Below are 12,674 nucleotides of genomic sequence, written 5' to 3'. Positions count from 1 at the left end.
AAGCATAAAAATAGGGTTCATATTCTTAGATTTTAATCATGCATTTTAGTTCCTTGTAATCATATTGTCCTCTATTAATTTCTATTTTTACAGCTTTATCACTATCAATTTCTTTCTCACTTGAAGTAGTTCCAGAAAAAAAGTCACACACACACACACACACACACACACACACACACACACACACTGAAACTGTTAACATGACTATGATTTCCTTCCTTTTCTGTTCTTCTCTTTTCTTCCCTTCACCCCCTTTTCTATTTCTTTCTTTCTTTTTAAAATCACACAGGTAAGACCTTTAACAAATTGACAGTTACAGCCAAGTTAAATGGAACCTGGAAGGGAGGTAGCTGAAATCTGTCCCAAAGAATCATTTTCAACAAATAGCATTTAAACATTGGCCAAAGTGGGAACGAGACAGAGAATGGTCTCGGCACTTGCCCAGGGTGCTGAGGAGGCCAAGAGCGGCAGCTGAGTCCCTCCTTTTCCAAAAGCCTGCTATTTAAGACCATTAATCTCTCCTTTCCTTTACACCCTGCTTCACCTACCCACACTGACTTCCCACACTGACTGCCCTTATGAGGTTGTTGGCACACCATCCAGGGGTAACACAAGTCCTTTGGACAGACAGTGAGTTGCGGTTTGGAACAGTTTCCAGATGGAGCCTAGAGAACTGTCCACCTCATCTTTACTTCCTTGCTGCTCACAGACTGATACTTCTTCAGCTGCAGAACTCCCAAGTGCTTTTGGGCCCCTAAGCTGTGGATGTACAACAGTGCTTCAGACCCGCCTCCTCCTGATTACTCCATTGTCGGAAACAGATGACTGAGGGAGATGTAACAAGGAGTTTATTCTCAGGAAGCAAATGAAAGTGGGAATCAGTGCACTGCAAAAATGCAGCTGACTGTCCTGCCCTAAGGTCTGGGAAGATCCTATGAATTACACATCCCTTGTGGGCATGAGGCAGGCTACCAGTTGTGTAGCCTCTTTTATCTAATAGGCTCAGCAAATATGAATTTGGTCACAACAGGTTTGATTGGCAGCAAGGAGGAAACCGGATGGGATTCTGCCTGCATAGGCCCACTTCAGTCTATGAATCTTAAAATGGAAGCCAGCCTCCAGGAGTCTTTGCTCAGTTGGAGAGTATAGCAACAGATGACAATAAGAACAAACATAGAGTTGGATGAGGATTGATTGAGGGAAATTCTTATGGTCTGTCTTCAGTTTCTATGACCCGACTGTTAATAATGTTATCTTTGGGTCTTTGGAGGTTCCTGTACTACTTATGGGCATTTTAAGCTGTTGGGAGGGCTGGTCCTGTTACCACTCTTTACCTTGTCCTATCTAAGCTGACACAGCATATCTGGGCAATAGAGAGGCCTGAAGGGTTAACAAAAGTTTGAGGATCCTGGAGAGTTAAACATAATCAGGCCAATTCCCATAAAATTGTTCTTATATTTTGTTAAAGATTGATTCTAGTAATTACAGGGGGAAGTGCCCTATATATAATGTGATATGCTTTTGGAGGAGCCAAAGTGCTGGGCTATCCCATCAGTGGCCACTTCTCCATTTGAGACTTCAACTTTAGAGGCTTTAGTAAAAGACAAGTTGCATAATCTAAGCATTGTATCTTATTTATGGGCACCTGTGCAAAAAGCACCTTGGTACATTTCTTGATATTACAGACCACTGATGGTCAATAGATACCTTTTCAAGTATTCTTAATCAGTAGGAAAAAGCTATTGGTCATGATATGAAAACACAGTTTGTGAAATTACTGTTGGTCCTAGTAGAAAAGGGGACACGATAGATTAACCGTGAATGCTTTAGCTGCAGCATGGCTACTCATGGGCTGGCATTTTGCAATCTGTCCCAGACTTGCTTTCATTAGCTATCCCCACTAGACTTGAGATCAACTGATGTACTGTCATCTTTATGTTATATATTTCATTTAGGTCTTCCTATCTCCTTGCTTCCCAGCTCCATGTTTCACAAATTATGTCAGAGTTAACTACTCTGTACACCTCACCCAGTGTTAATCTCTTCTCATATTAATTCAGAGGGTATGAATAGGTAATTGAAAAAAAAGAGGCCTTGCATACATTACTGGCTTCCATGTACAGTTGACTCATTTCCTCTTAATGTTTGAAGATTAAATATGGGAGGGGAAGGGGTGGTGCCCAACAATGAATATGGAAAGGTGTCCTAACATCTGAAAAATTATATGGAAAATGTAATGACTGTGTTGGGTGCTGAGTCTGGATCTCCAGGGCTTTCCAATGTTCCTCTGTTCCTCTAGAATGCCACCTACATTGCCTGGATCCAAGATGTTTTAGAACTCTGCTTAGAATAATAGTGAGAGTCTCAAGACCAAAGCTTGCTCTAGCCTAGAGACCTGGAAAAATTGAGATAAGGACAATAACCCATGTCCTGACCTTTCCAGCAGCTTCTCTGTGGTTCCAGCATCCCCAAGTTTAACACTGTTCCACTTGATTAGAAAATCTAACACTGGCTTAGACATTCTGGACTCTCAGGAAGGGCTCGAGTATCTGCCATCCCTCAACTCTTTTCCAGAATGAGAAGTCCACTCATAAAGGACTTAAACCCATTAAGGTTTTTCTCTTGAAGATGGGCTAAGAAGTGAGGAACTCTGGAAAAATATGAATCACTTTTAAGGCAGTATACTTGGTTATATGGAGTTTTTTGTAACCTAGTTCTACCATCGAAGAGCACTCAATGTATCAGACAGAGCAGCAGGAAGAGTAGCAGCAAATGTGGTCCCGAGGTAAGATCTGGAGAACAGGTGGGATCTGGAAGGGATATGAAGACCTCAAGCCTCAAGCAGGGAACTGATGGAATACCTTGACTCTGCAGTCCTAAGCCATTTCCAGCTAGGCCTTGCTCCCCAGTATTGGGGCAAAAATCCCCTGTGGCAGCAGAAAAATGGGGAGCTTTGCACACCTTGAAATATTTACCTATTCTTGGGTCCTAGTTCCCTAGAAGATTTGTAGTTACAAACCATTTCACTTCTGGTCCCCAAACACTACATGATGATGTATGCACAACATTTTCTCTGCCTCGGATTCTGAGCTATATTTCCTTCTCAGTACTTGGTCTTAGTTGCTATAACTCTCTTTCTCCCAAGGAGCTTGGGAAAGGAAAGATTGATGTGGGTTTTGTTTTGTTTTGTTTTGCTTTGCTTTTGTTGCTTTGTTTTGTTTTTCCAGTGGTTTTTCACTAACTTTTCTAAATCTGCCTTCACGCAGATGTTTGTATGGGTGTGTATTCATGCATGTGTACGAACCACAGATGTGCATACTCTTTGATACAAAACATGGTTTTGTTGTTTTGGGCTGTGGTCACGTGACAGATGGTTAGAATTTTCAGAGGCTCTGGGACTACATGCTGTGTATGCAATCCACCTTAGGCTGCAGAATAATATTTCATTCCATCATTCAACATGGTGAGATTTAGTTCATTGCCCCACAGTTGGTCCTTCCTGGGTGAAATTAAAGGCAGACCGGTTGGGTGCTAAGGATCCCTGGTGTGGAGAGGCCATTTCATTGAGCAGCAGACTGTGAAATCAATACCAGAGGGATGCGGGTCTTGGCATTGGGAAATCTTGGACAACTCTTGTCTTTCCTTAGCCATGGCTGTGTCCCCGAAGGTCTTTCCGGCTGTGTTCTTGGGCTTCAGGGTCCCGACAGGCGCAGTCATCTTGTAGGTCACAGGACATAGGAAAGGGAGTGACCTACACAGAGAAAAACTGGAGTGAATCAGAAGGTTTGGTCTAGTTTTCAATGTGGTAGTAAAGAGCAAGGGGACAATCACTAGATTTGAAAAACAGATTCAAGGTCATGTCATGGTTCTACTTTTTGAAAGCACTACAGTAACCCTTTCCATAATCCCAGGGTCAATATCATAGCAAGTCACATTTGGAGAGGTACTTGCTACAGGTAAGGCACTGCTCTTTCCAGATAAGAAAATTTGGATTCTCTTTCACAACTCTATACCAGTTGCCCTTTCATCAATGATGAAATTGAAACCAAGAAAGGGACACTGTTTGCTGAAAGTAAGTGATAAATCTGATACTTAAAGTAAAACAAGCTACTTCTCACTATGCCTGGGAACGAACTGCATAAGCTACATGTGCTGAGTAACACGGGTAAAAATCATGAGGACTAATACAGTTTGTTAATACAATTCTACAATGGAATATCTAACAAGTAAAACTACTATGATAAACAAATTAAAATAGAAGAGGTGGACATATTCTTTAAAAGAACGTAGCTCTCTGAACATACTGGCATTTATGTTTGGGGAGGCAAAAATGAAATCAAAAGAATGCATAAAGCAAGTTTACATGACCTTTTTGGGGCCTGAAATCCTGAGTAAGGAGCATTTTACCCAAAAGTTCTGAATTAAATTTGTTGGGAGACCTTTCTTGGAAGCAAACTTTAGCATAAGAAAAAGTGAGAGGCCAAAGTTCCACTCCCAGTCCTTCCTGTCATGTGTTCTGTGACCTTGGGCTGGCTGGCCTTTCTAGAAAGTGATAGGAAAAGCCCAACAGAGCAAGTGTCTTCCCCAGCCGGCACATGATCCATCTTTCCAAAGATTGCAGCGCAATCCCTGCTGGAGTCCCAGCCTGAACTAACGCAAGTCGATTTCACCGTATTGCATCATGACATTTGCTTATAACTTTCCCCAGAGGGTCCCCCATCTGCGCAGATGGATTTAATGACCTCATTCGCCTCCTGCCTAGGCAGGGTCTCTGAGAGAATCTTTCTCTTCCTTGTTCTTATGTATTTGTAGACTAGCTCTCTCTCTCTCTCTCTCTCTCTCTCTCTCTCTCTCTCTCTCTCTCTCTCTCTCTCCACTGCCACACTATCAAGCTCTTTTGATCCTGAAATATTTACAATGATTTAAATTGAAGTAATAACCTTGGTCCCTCTCTCTCACCTATCTCAGGCATGACCTTGAACATATGACAAATCCTGAAATCTTAGCAAAGTCATTCATTAAGTAGGAACAATAGAAGTATATCCTCTTATGTTTCCTGACACTGTGATGAAGGATAAATGAAATAGCTCATGAAAAATACCTAGTACAGTGCTTGATAAACTATGTGATCAATTATACAGGCATATATTTATGTACACAAATTGCACACACATTAATAAATCTCCCTCCCACTAATTCTTTGATATTGAATAGAGATGGGGTCAGTCTTGTTCATTATTGTTTCCTTAGAGCCTAAGCCACAGAAATAGTGAGTTGCTCTTTATTCTTCCTGCCATGCCCCACTGCCGTGTCTAAGACATCTTTTGTTTCACCTTTCAATAAACAGGTACTTTACTTGGTGCTGTGATAGTCAGTTCAGGCTTCTTCCATTGAGCACCTGCCTTTCAAATTACCCTTGCTCTTCTTTCTTTGGGTCATTTATGTTCCAACCTATAAAGCAGCAACTCTCAACCTGTGGGTCACCACCCCTTTGGAGGCAGACCGACCCTTTCACAGAGGTTTCATATCAGATATCCTCCATATCGGATATCTGCATTGCGATTTATAATGGTAGCAAAATTACAGTTATGAAATAGCAATGAAAATAATTCTGTGGTTGGGGTCACCACAGTATGAGGAACTGTATTTAAGATGCGCAGCATTGGGGAGGCCAAAAACCACTGCTCTAAGGGCTTGTGTTTGGGGAAAAAAAATCACAGCATTCTCTGTAGAATCTACAGTATTCTTCTTTCCTAGACTTCTTTCCCACAGCTGTTTTATCTTCAGGAGGAACACAGTGTTAGAACTGGAAAAGATACCGAGAGAAACTGCATGTCCCAGGTAGAGAGACTGAGTATAGAACAAAGACAAACTCCAGTAGCTGCTAACTGTGGAGAGGTCCATGCTGGCAGCCGGAATCCTGGACCGCATTTCCTTGCTTCATGCTCTCTGAACAGTGTGGAGAAATTCCTTCTCTGCCATGGCTCATAGTTTCAACATGTATAAAACAGAGATTAAAATAGAAACAATACTACATATGGCGGGGAGGATCAAACAAGAGGAAACACACAAGCTCCCTAAAACATGGCCCAACGTGTAGGGTTTGCTCAATGAGGAATAAAATATGCTGTCGGGCTTTTCTCTCACGTCTTCAGCCTCTTCTCAGCCTCTCATCGCCCTTCTCACTGTCTCCAGACTCTGTCCTTAACTCATCCTTCCCTCACCCTGCTGCCTCTCTTGACCTTGCTCATACTCTGCCCTTAAAAGATTCCAGTTAGCACTGGTATCTTCTTTAAACTCCCCCTGTAACTCTCCCACTGAGCTCTGTGTTTCACTAGGGCAACTTCACATCTGTGTCCTGCACAGAGAAGTGTTTAACAAATTCTGTTTCTTAGAAGAAACTTCAAACTCTCTGTCATAGATTTAAGGCTTGCCATCATCTGGGCACTAGATGATCCTCAGGCTTCACTTGTCTCTTTTTACTTCACTCTCTGTGCCTATTCATTTAGAGGGTTTTGTCAAATACTACAAATGTTTTCCCATTTTATGCCTTTATCCATTCCGGTCCCTTTGTCCTAACTGTTCATCCACATGTCTTATCTAAAGATCTCATCACCTATCACCTTTCTCTTTGCTCTTAGGATATCACAGAATATTACTTTTACACTCTTCCTGCACAGAATTGCTTCTCACTTGTGTGTCTGCTCAGTCTGGGAAGGAGGAGGGTCTACTGTTCAATTGCATCTCTGCCAAGTGATGTATGGACTCGTCTGTGTGTGAGCACATGAATGCACAACAGAGATGTAGAACAAGTCATGGAGGCTTTGGCCCACTTTCTGATAACTTTCCATGAACTACTTCCTTTCTTTGGACTTCAATTTCCTGATGTATATAATAAGCATTGATCTTTATGATCTAACATCCAACATGACTGAAAATATTTCTCAGTGTGAGAAAAGAGGAAAACAGAATCCTGTCCAGAAAAAAAGTTAAATACCATAAGGTGTGTGTGTGTGTGTGTGTGTGTGTGTGTGTGTGTGTGTGTACATATATTGTGTTAAGTCTGGGGCCTTATACATGCTAGGCAAGCCCTCTCCCATTGATTTGCACCTACCTCCCTCCTAGGAACTTGAAACACAGACTTTCCCCCAACAAATTCTGCTTTCCTTGCTTCTCTTCCTACCCTCTTCAGTTCCATTAGCTTCTCAAAGGCCCTGACAAGCAGAGCTCTGGCTCCAGCTGATTCTCCTAATAGTTCGACTGTATTTGAATGAGATCTCTATGCTCCATCCTACCAAGGCCAGCCCTGGAAGTTTTAACATGTCTTTAAGAGACACTTCTGAAAGTAAACTATAGAAAGTGTAATTAGAATATGATAAAGTCTAGAAGGCTTGGTCTCCAAATGGGAATCCAACAGCTTCTTGAATCTACCATGTTCTTTAAATACAGGCATATTGAGCCCAGGGTAGAAGTTTGGAATTTACTTGTAAACTCCATGTGAGAGACAGGCCTTCATAAGGTCTGTACATGTTCTGGTGAGGAGTCAAAAAATCAGCTCCTCTACAAACCAGCTCTGAGATCTTTGTCTCTTATGGTGAGCCCTGAGCTAATCTCAGTGTGCATTATCTCATTCAGCGCTTCCCAGCAACCCTAATAAGGTAGCTATTCTTACTCTCCTTGACTTATACCTTAGAGGAAAGTAAGATGCAAAGAAGTGAGTCACTAGCTGGCATATGGCCAGGGACATGCATCTGTGTTTTTTCATCATTTCTCAGTGCCACCTCCAGACCCCAAAAAAGCAAGAAGAGTAGGGATCAGACTCATCTCAATGTAGAAGAAAAAAAATCTAGGCATAGGGATAAGGATCACATCTGATATAGTAAAAGACATAGCCTGATTTTCAGTCTCTGAATCCCTACTAAGCTTGTCTTCTAGGTGGCTTGCCACAGAGATCTGCCATACACCATGGTAATCAGACCATATTTGAAGATTCCCAGTAACCATGTAGCTGTGTTATCTCATGCTCTGCTAACAAGACTGGATTCTTCCCTTTTCCTCTTGGCTAGAGAATGGTTCTCAGTCCTGAGTTTTCTCCATCTGGGTGAGCTGCCCATGCTAACCCCTTCATCTATGGGTGTGAATAGCTCAGGAATGCAGCTTGTGCAAATGTACCACAAAGCTCTGGCTGTTGCTCTTGTCTAGGTCTGGGAGACAGGCAAGGACTGGATTCTGACTCATACTCAATGGGGAGATAATAGAATATGCTGAATGTGTGTGTGTGTGTGTGTGTGTGTGTGTGTGTGTGTGTGTGTGTGTTAAGGAAACAAGAAATATCCTGTGTTCACAGTCTGAAAGCTTTGGTTCTGCCACTCCTATGTTATGATAGTTTGGGTCAGTCACTGTATCTCCCCATATCTCAGGGACCGTATATGTAAATAGTTAACTAGACAAGTAGAAAACATGACACGTAGAAACATTATGTTTCTTGGGAGCTAGGTGAATACAGTGCCTGATACAATACAATCAATGTATAGAATAGAGCATTCAAGTGTGAGTAAAGTATTCATGTTGATGAATAATGTACATAGGTTCACTAAGGAAATCTACTGATAGTGATCAAAAGAGAACTTGGGTTTGTGTTCTTGCCCTGTAACTGTCTTAAGGTATTATCTCAAGCAAATCACTTCCTTTTCTGGGCTTCAGTTCATTTGTTTATAAAACAGAGGTAATAACAATTGTATCAGGAGAGATTTCTTTACACAAAGTATGAAATCCAGGCAAAAACATTCAGCATGATGTATCCCACAAAATATGTGGCCAATAAATGATGGTGATAATGATCATGCTGGTGCTGGTCATGGTGATGGTGACATGGTGAAGATGATGGAGGTGATGATATTGATAATAGTCACACAGAAAATAACTCCTTGAGGCAGAAGAATTGAATTCCCTCATAGGAACAAACTGAAAGAGTCTTTCCCATGTCTGATCCACATGAAAAAGTCAGGGCCAATCTTGAATGAGAGGGAGCCAGGGCACCTTTGATATCTGTGATCACCAGGCATGAAAAGAGTTGGGCTGCTCTGCTTCGCCAGGTGCTTGTTTTCTGCTACTAATCCTTTACATTTGGCATATATACCCTTCCTTCTAAGGAACACTGTTGGCTCCTCTAAGCCAGTACCATGTTTATCATACTTTCTATGTTCCCTATTACCTTTGGAGAATGATCAGACATACTAGCTTAAGTTGTAAAAGCCTTATTATCCCTCTAGGCTTCTTTCTACTTCCTCTGTGTCTGATATGGCTCTATAAAGGGAGATATGACTTCCTTCATGCTTACCCTAACTGATGTCTGGTTCCTGGAATAGTCTGTGCCCTCTGCTAAAGACACTCTTTCTTCCTTTCCCCCTGTGTCTGCTCATTTCTTAAATCTGAGGCCTTACTGGATGCATTATGTCTTATCTGCTATGTAGCCTTTCCTAGGAAACTTTGTTAACACTTCTCATTTGTTATATTGTTACCAACACTTACTCTAAGTATTTCGATATTTATCCTCATGATCATTTTGGTAGGGTTGGGCCCAGCCCATTGTTAGACAGGGCTTATCATAGTATCTCTCCTATAGCAAGGATTATTATTACTTCACTCATTGCACAAAGATTAGTTTCTGGGTAATGAACATCTACTGTGGGACAAGAAATAGTGAGGTGCATTGAAATTTGGAATGCATCCATGAACAAAAGAGATACATTTTATACCCGCCAGATTTAGCAAACAAATGTGGCAGTCCTTCAGGTATTGTCTTCATGTGGGTGTGCCATCTTGTGCAGAGATATACTTCTGAGATGGCCTCTTCTTATTCTCTATGTCCCCTGTCCTTACTTGCCTAGACATTCTCACTGGTTGACAGTATCACCTAAAACACCAAATACATGTCCTCAGGCATCCAAGCATCAAGACATGGGAACCCAAGTCAAGTCTGGCCTATTGGGAGTCTTCAAGAAAGTTACACCATACTATAGCCCAATTTCCTAGACTCTTACAGCAGCCACCTAAAACATGAAAGTAACTAGAGTTGCAGGCCTTAGTATGTTGAATGTGTTAAGGAAATTTCCTTTCTTGCCCCACAGTCCTAACATAGACTTACTTATAATAAAATTATTAAAGAAACATTAAAATTGTGATGGTTTTATTATGAAAATGAAGAAAAAAAAACCAAACAAACATGAGCGCAACCATCATGGAAAGTTGCTCTGTATTGGAGGCTTGTGGCTCCAACAAGAATAATGAGCTAAAATCTTAGGAAATGGAGTCCTACCCCGCAGGAGTGTACACAGGCCAAGGAGGAAGAATGAAAAGAGTACACACAAGCCATTCTATAAGGAGGATATCGGGGAAGAGATGGTGTCTACACATACTGAAGGAAGAAGAATGGAAGAGGTGCCCAAATATCACACAGAGCCGAGTGACTGGAAAGCTTAGTTGTAGAGAAGTCTATCTTAACCATGGGTCTAAGGGGTATGGATATGTACAAAGCAAGTCACTTGCTATAAGGAGAAACACATGATGCTTTGACAAGTCACAAGCCCATTGAAAGATGGTCGTAAAGGTTAGTGGCTGGTGACATGTTTATTAAATACTAAAGATTTGTATCTCAGACCTGCTAGCTACTGATTGGATGACCTTAGAATTTGTAAGTCTGAATTTCATCAACATCTATGACAGAGCTACTGTACTGGTGAAATGAAATGACATGGACAAGCAGCTAACACCATGTGTGACAGAATCAACTGTCAGTAAAACTCACTAGCACAGTTTGTCTAGAAGTAGGGGATTCTAATCCCACATACATCTCCATCACCTTGTACACTTAGTTGACCTCACTGAGTCTGTTCCTTCCTCAGGAGACAGTTCTGGAAACACCATGCATGGAGATTCTTGCCACAGTTCAATGTGCAGTAAGTCCTCAGCAGGCACACTCTTGTGTCTGCAGCACCCCTGTGCTGTGGATGAGTTGCTGAGTACCAGACTTGGTTGCTCAGAGAAAGGGAAGTTCCCCTAATAGTGGCCAAGGTTATGGGTAAGATGAAATAGACATAACAGATAAGGTCAGGGACATGAATTCAAGAAAGCCTTCCCTCTCCACTAAAAGGTTTCTTGCTGGGGAAGATGGAGACAGGAGCAGAACTTTCCCCTGTATACACAGAATAACCACCAAGCTGGGCATCCTGCTATGTTAGGGATAGCTGGGCAAGGCTGCTTCTGGGATAGCTGCCTTCATCTTCCACGTGGTGGTTCCCAAACCCAAGTTCCCTAGCAGCCTGGGCTCATCATAAAATGTCTCCAGCCTAAACTGGGAGGGCCATTCCCAGGTGCACTGAGAACAAGGCCCTATTCATAGGTACTTTCACCTTCTGAGACTCAGCCTCATGCAGAAGAAAGAGCAGGACTTGAGAGTCAGATAAAACTGGATTTGAATTTGAACTTTGCCGATCATGGATCAAGTGAACTTGGGAAAGCCTCGTAATTATTTGGAGCCCAAGTTATTTTGTCTATTCTATACAGGTAACAGTATTGACCTGTCAGTGCTGACATGCAGATTAAAAAAGAATCCAGGCTCAGTAATTTATCTCTACTAAATAAATAGAGAAGAGGAGAAGGGCAGGGGAGATGAAGGAATTACAGGGTACTTTGTATAGAATTCTCTAATTTCAGAAAAAGAAGAGTAGTCTGGCATGTGGTGATTTACTTACATGTTTGATATGCTTGGTTTTCTTTGCCTATCATCCTTTACAAACCAGTCTGCTGTGTGAGAGTAGCTGGGTGTATACAAAGATGGTTCAAGAAGTTGGAGCTTATTTAGAAGATACATTGGGCAATTTAAATAGAAGGCGTGTGATATTATTATGAGATACTTTCCTTCTTCATTCCAGAATCTTAATTTCAGAAGTATTAAACACTGGTGAGGCACGAAATAACAATGACAATGTCACACATGCCCTAAGAGAATCCTTTAGCCTCTCTAATCCATCCTTTAGGACATAGCACCACCATTCTGACCTCAACCCACTAACAATCACTGGGACATCCCTCCTCCTTAGAGCTAAATATACATCCTTAGCAAACTTTTCTCCCTGAAGTCCTACATCATTCATTGCATTTTTCACAAAGACAACTGAATACACTCTCACTAGCTCACTGCTTCGCACCAGGATTCCAACAGATAGGTCTCACAAGGGTAGGAACTGTGTCCATCTGGATCCTACTGTGGGCACACAGCCTCGTCCGGTAGAAAGTCATCTCATTGGGAAAAGAAAGGTCATGCAATGTAGTGTTTCATCCAGCAGGATTGAGCAGCACAAAGTAGATGTTAATGAAAGAATCCTAGACTACATTTATATTGTAGGTGGACAAGAAAAGAGACGAGAGAAGAAAAGATCAAGAGATATATTCAAGATCATCACAGATCTGACTTTGGACTCCTTAGTGAAGAAACAGTGCTTATGTTAGTGCCCGGCAGTCTGATGATATTGAAGAGGCACCCAACTTAGGAACAGAGAGCCAAATGATGACTTATATTCACACATACACACACACACACACACACACACAGAGAGAGAGAGAGAGAGAGAGAGAGAGAGAGAGAGAGAGAGGGAGAGAGGAAATAAATTACT

At 41.8% G+C, this 12,674-nt stretch overlaps 1 protein-coding gene across 1 annotated transcript in view; it reads right to left on the bottom strand.

The window, feature by feature from the left end:
• Positions 1-256: 256 nt before the first annotated feature.
• The window catches only part of Pappa (pappalysin 1), a 239,598-nt gene continuing 227,180 nt past the window's right edge, over positions 257-12,674 (bottom strand). The window contains exon 22 of the mRNA XM_036177331.1: positions 257-3,751. Coding sequence (XP_036033224.1) covers positions 3,644-3,751 — 108 coding nt within the window. The 3' untranslated portion in view covers positions 257-3,643. The remainder of the gene's footprint in view (positions 3,752-12,674) is intronic.

Source organism: Onychomys torridus, chromosome 2 (assembly GCF_903995425.1).
Source record: "Onychomys torridus chromosome 2, mOncTor1.1, whole genome shotgun sequence".
In the NCBI taxonomy this organism is placed as follows: Eukaryota; Metazoa; Chordata; class Mammalia; order Rodentia; family Cricetidae; genus Onychomys; species Onychomys torridus.
Note: the sequence above shows the minus strand (reverse complement) of the source record. Positions and strands in the feature narration are given on the sequence as shown.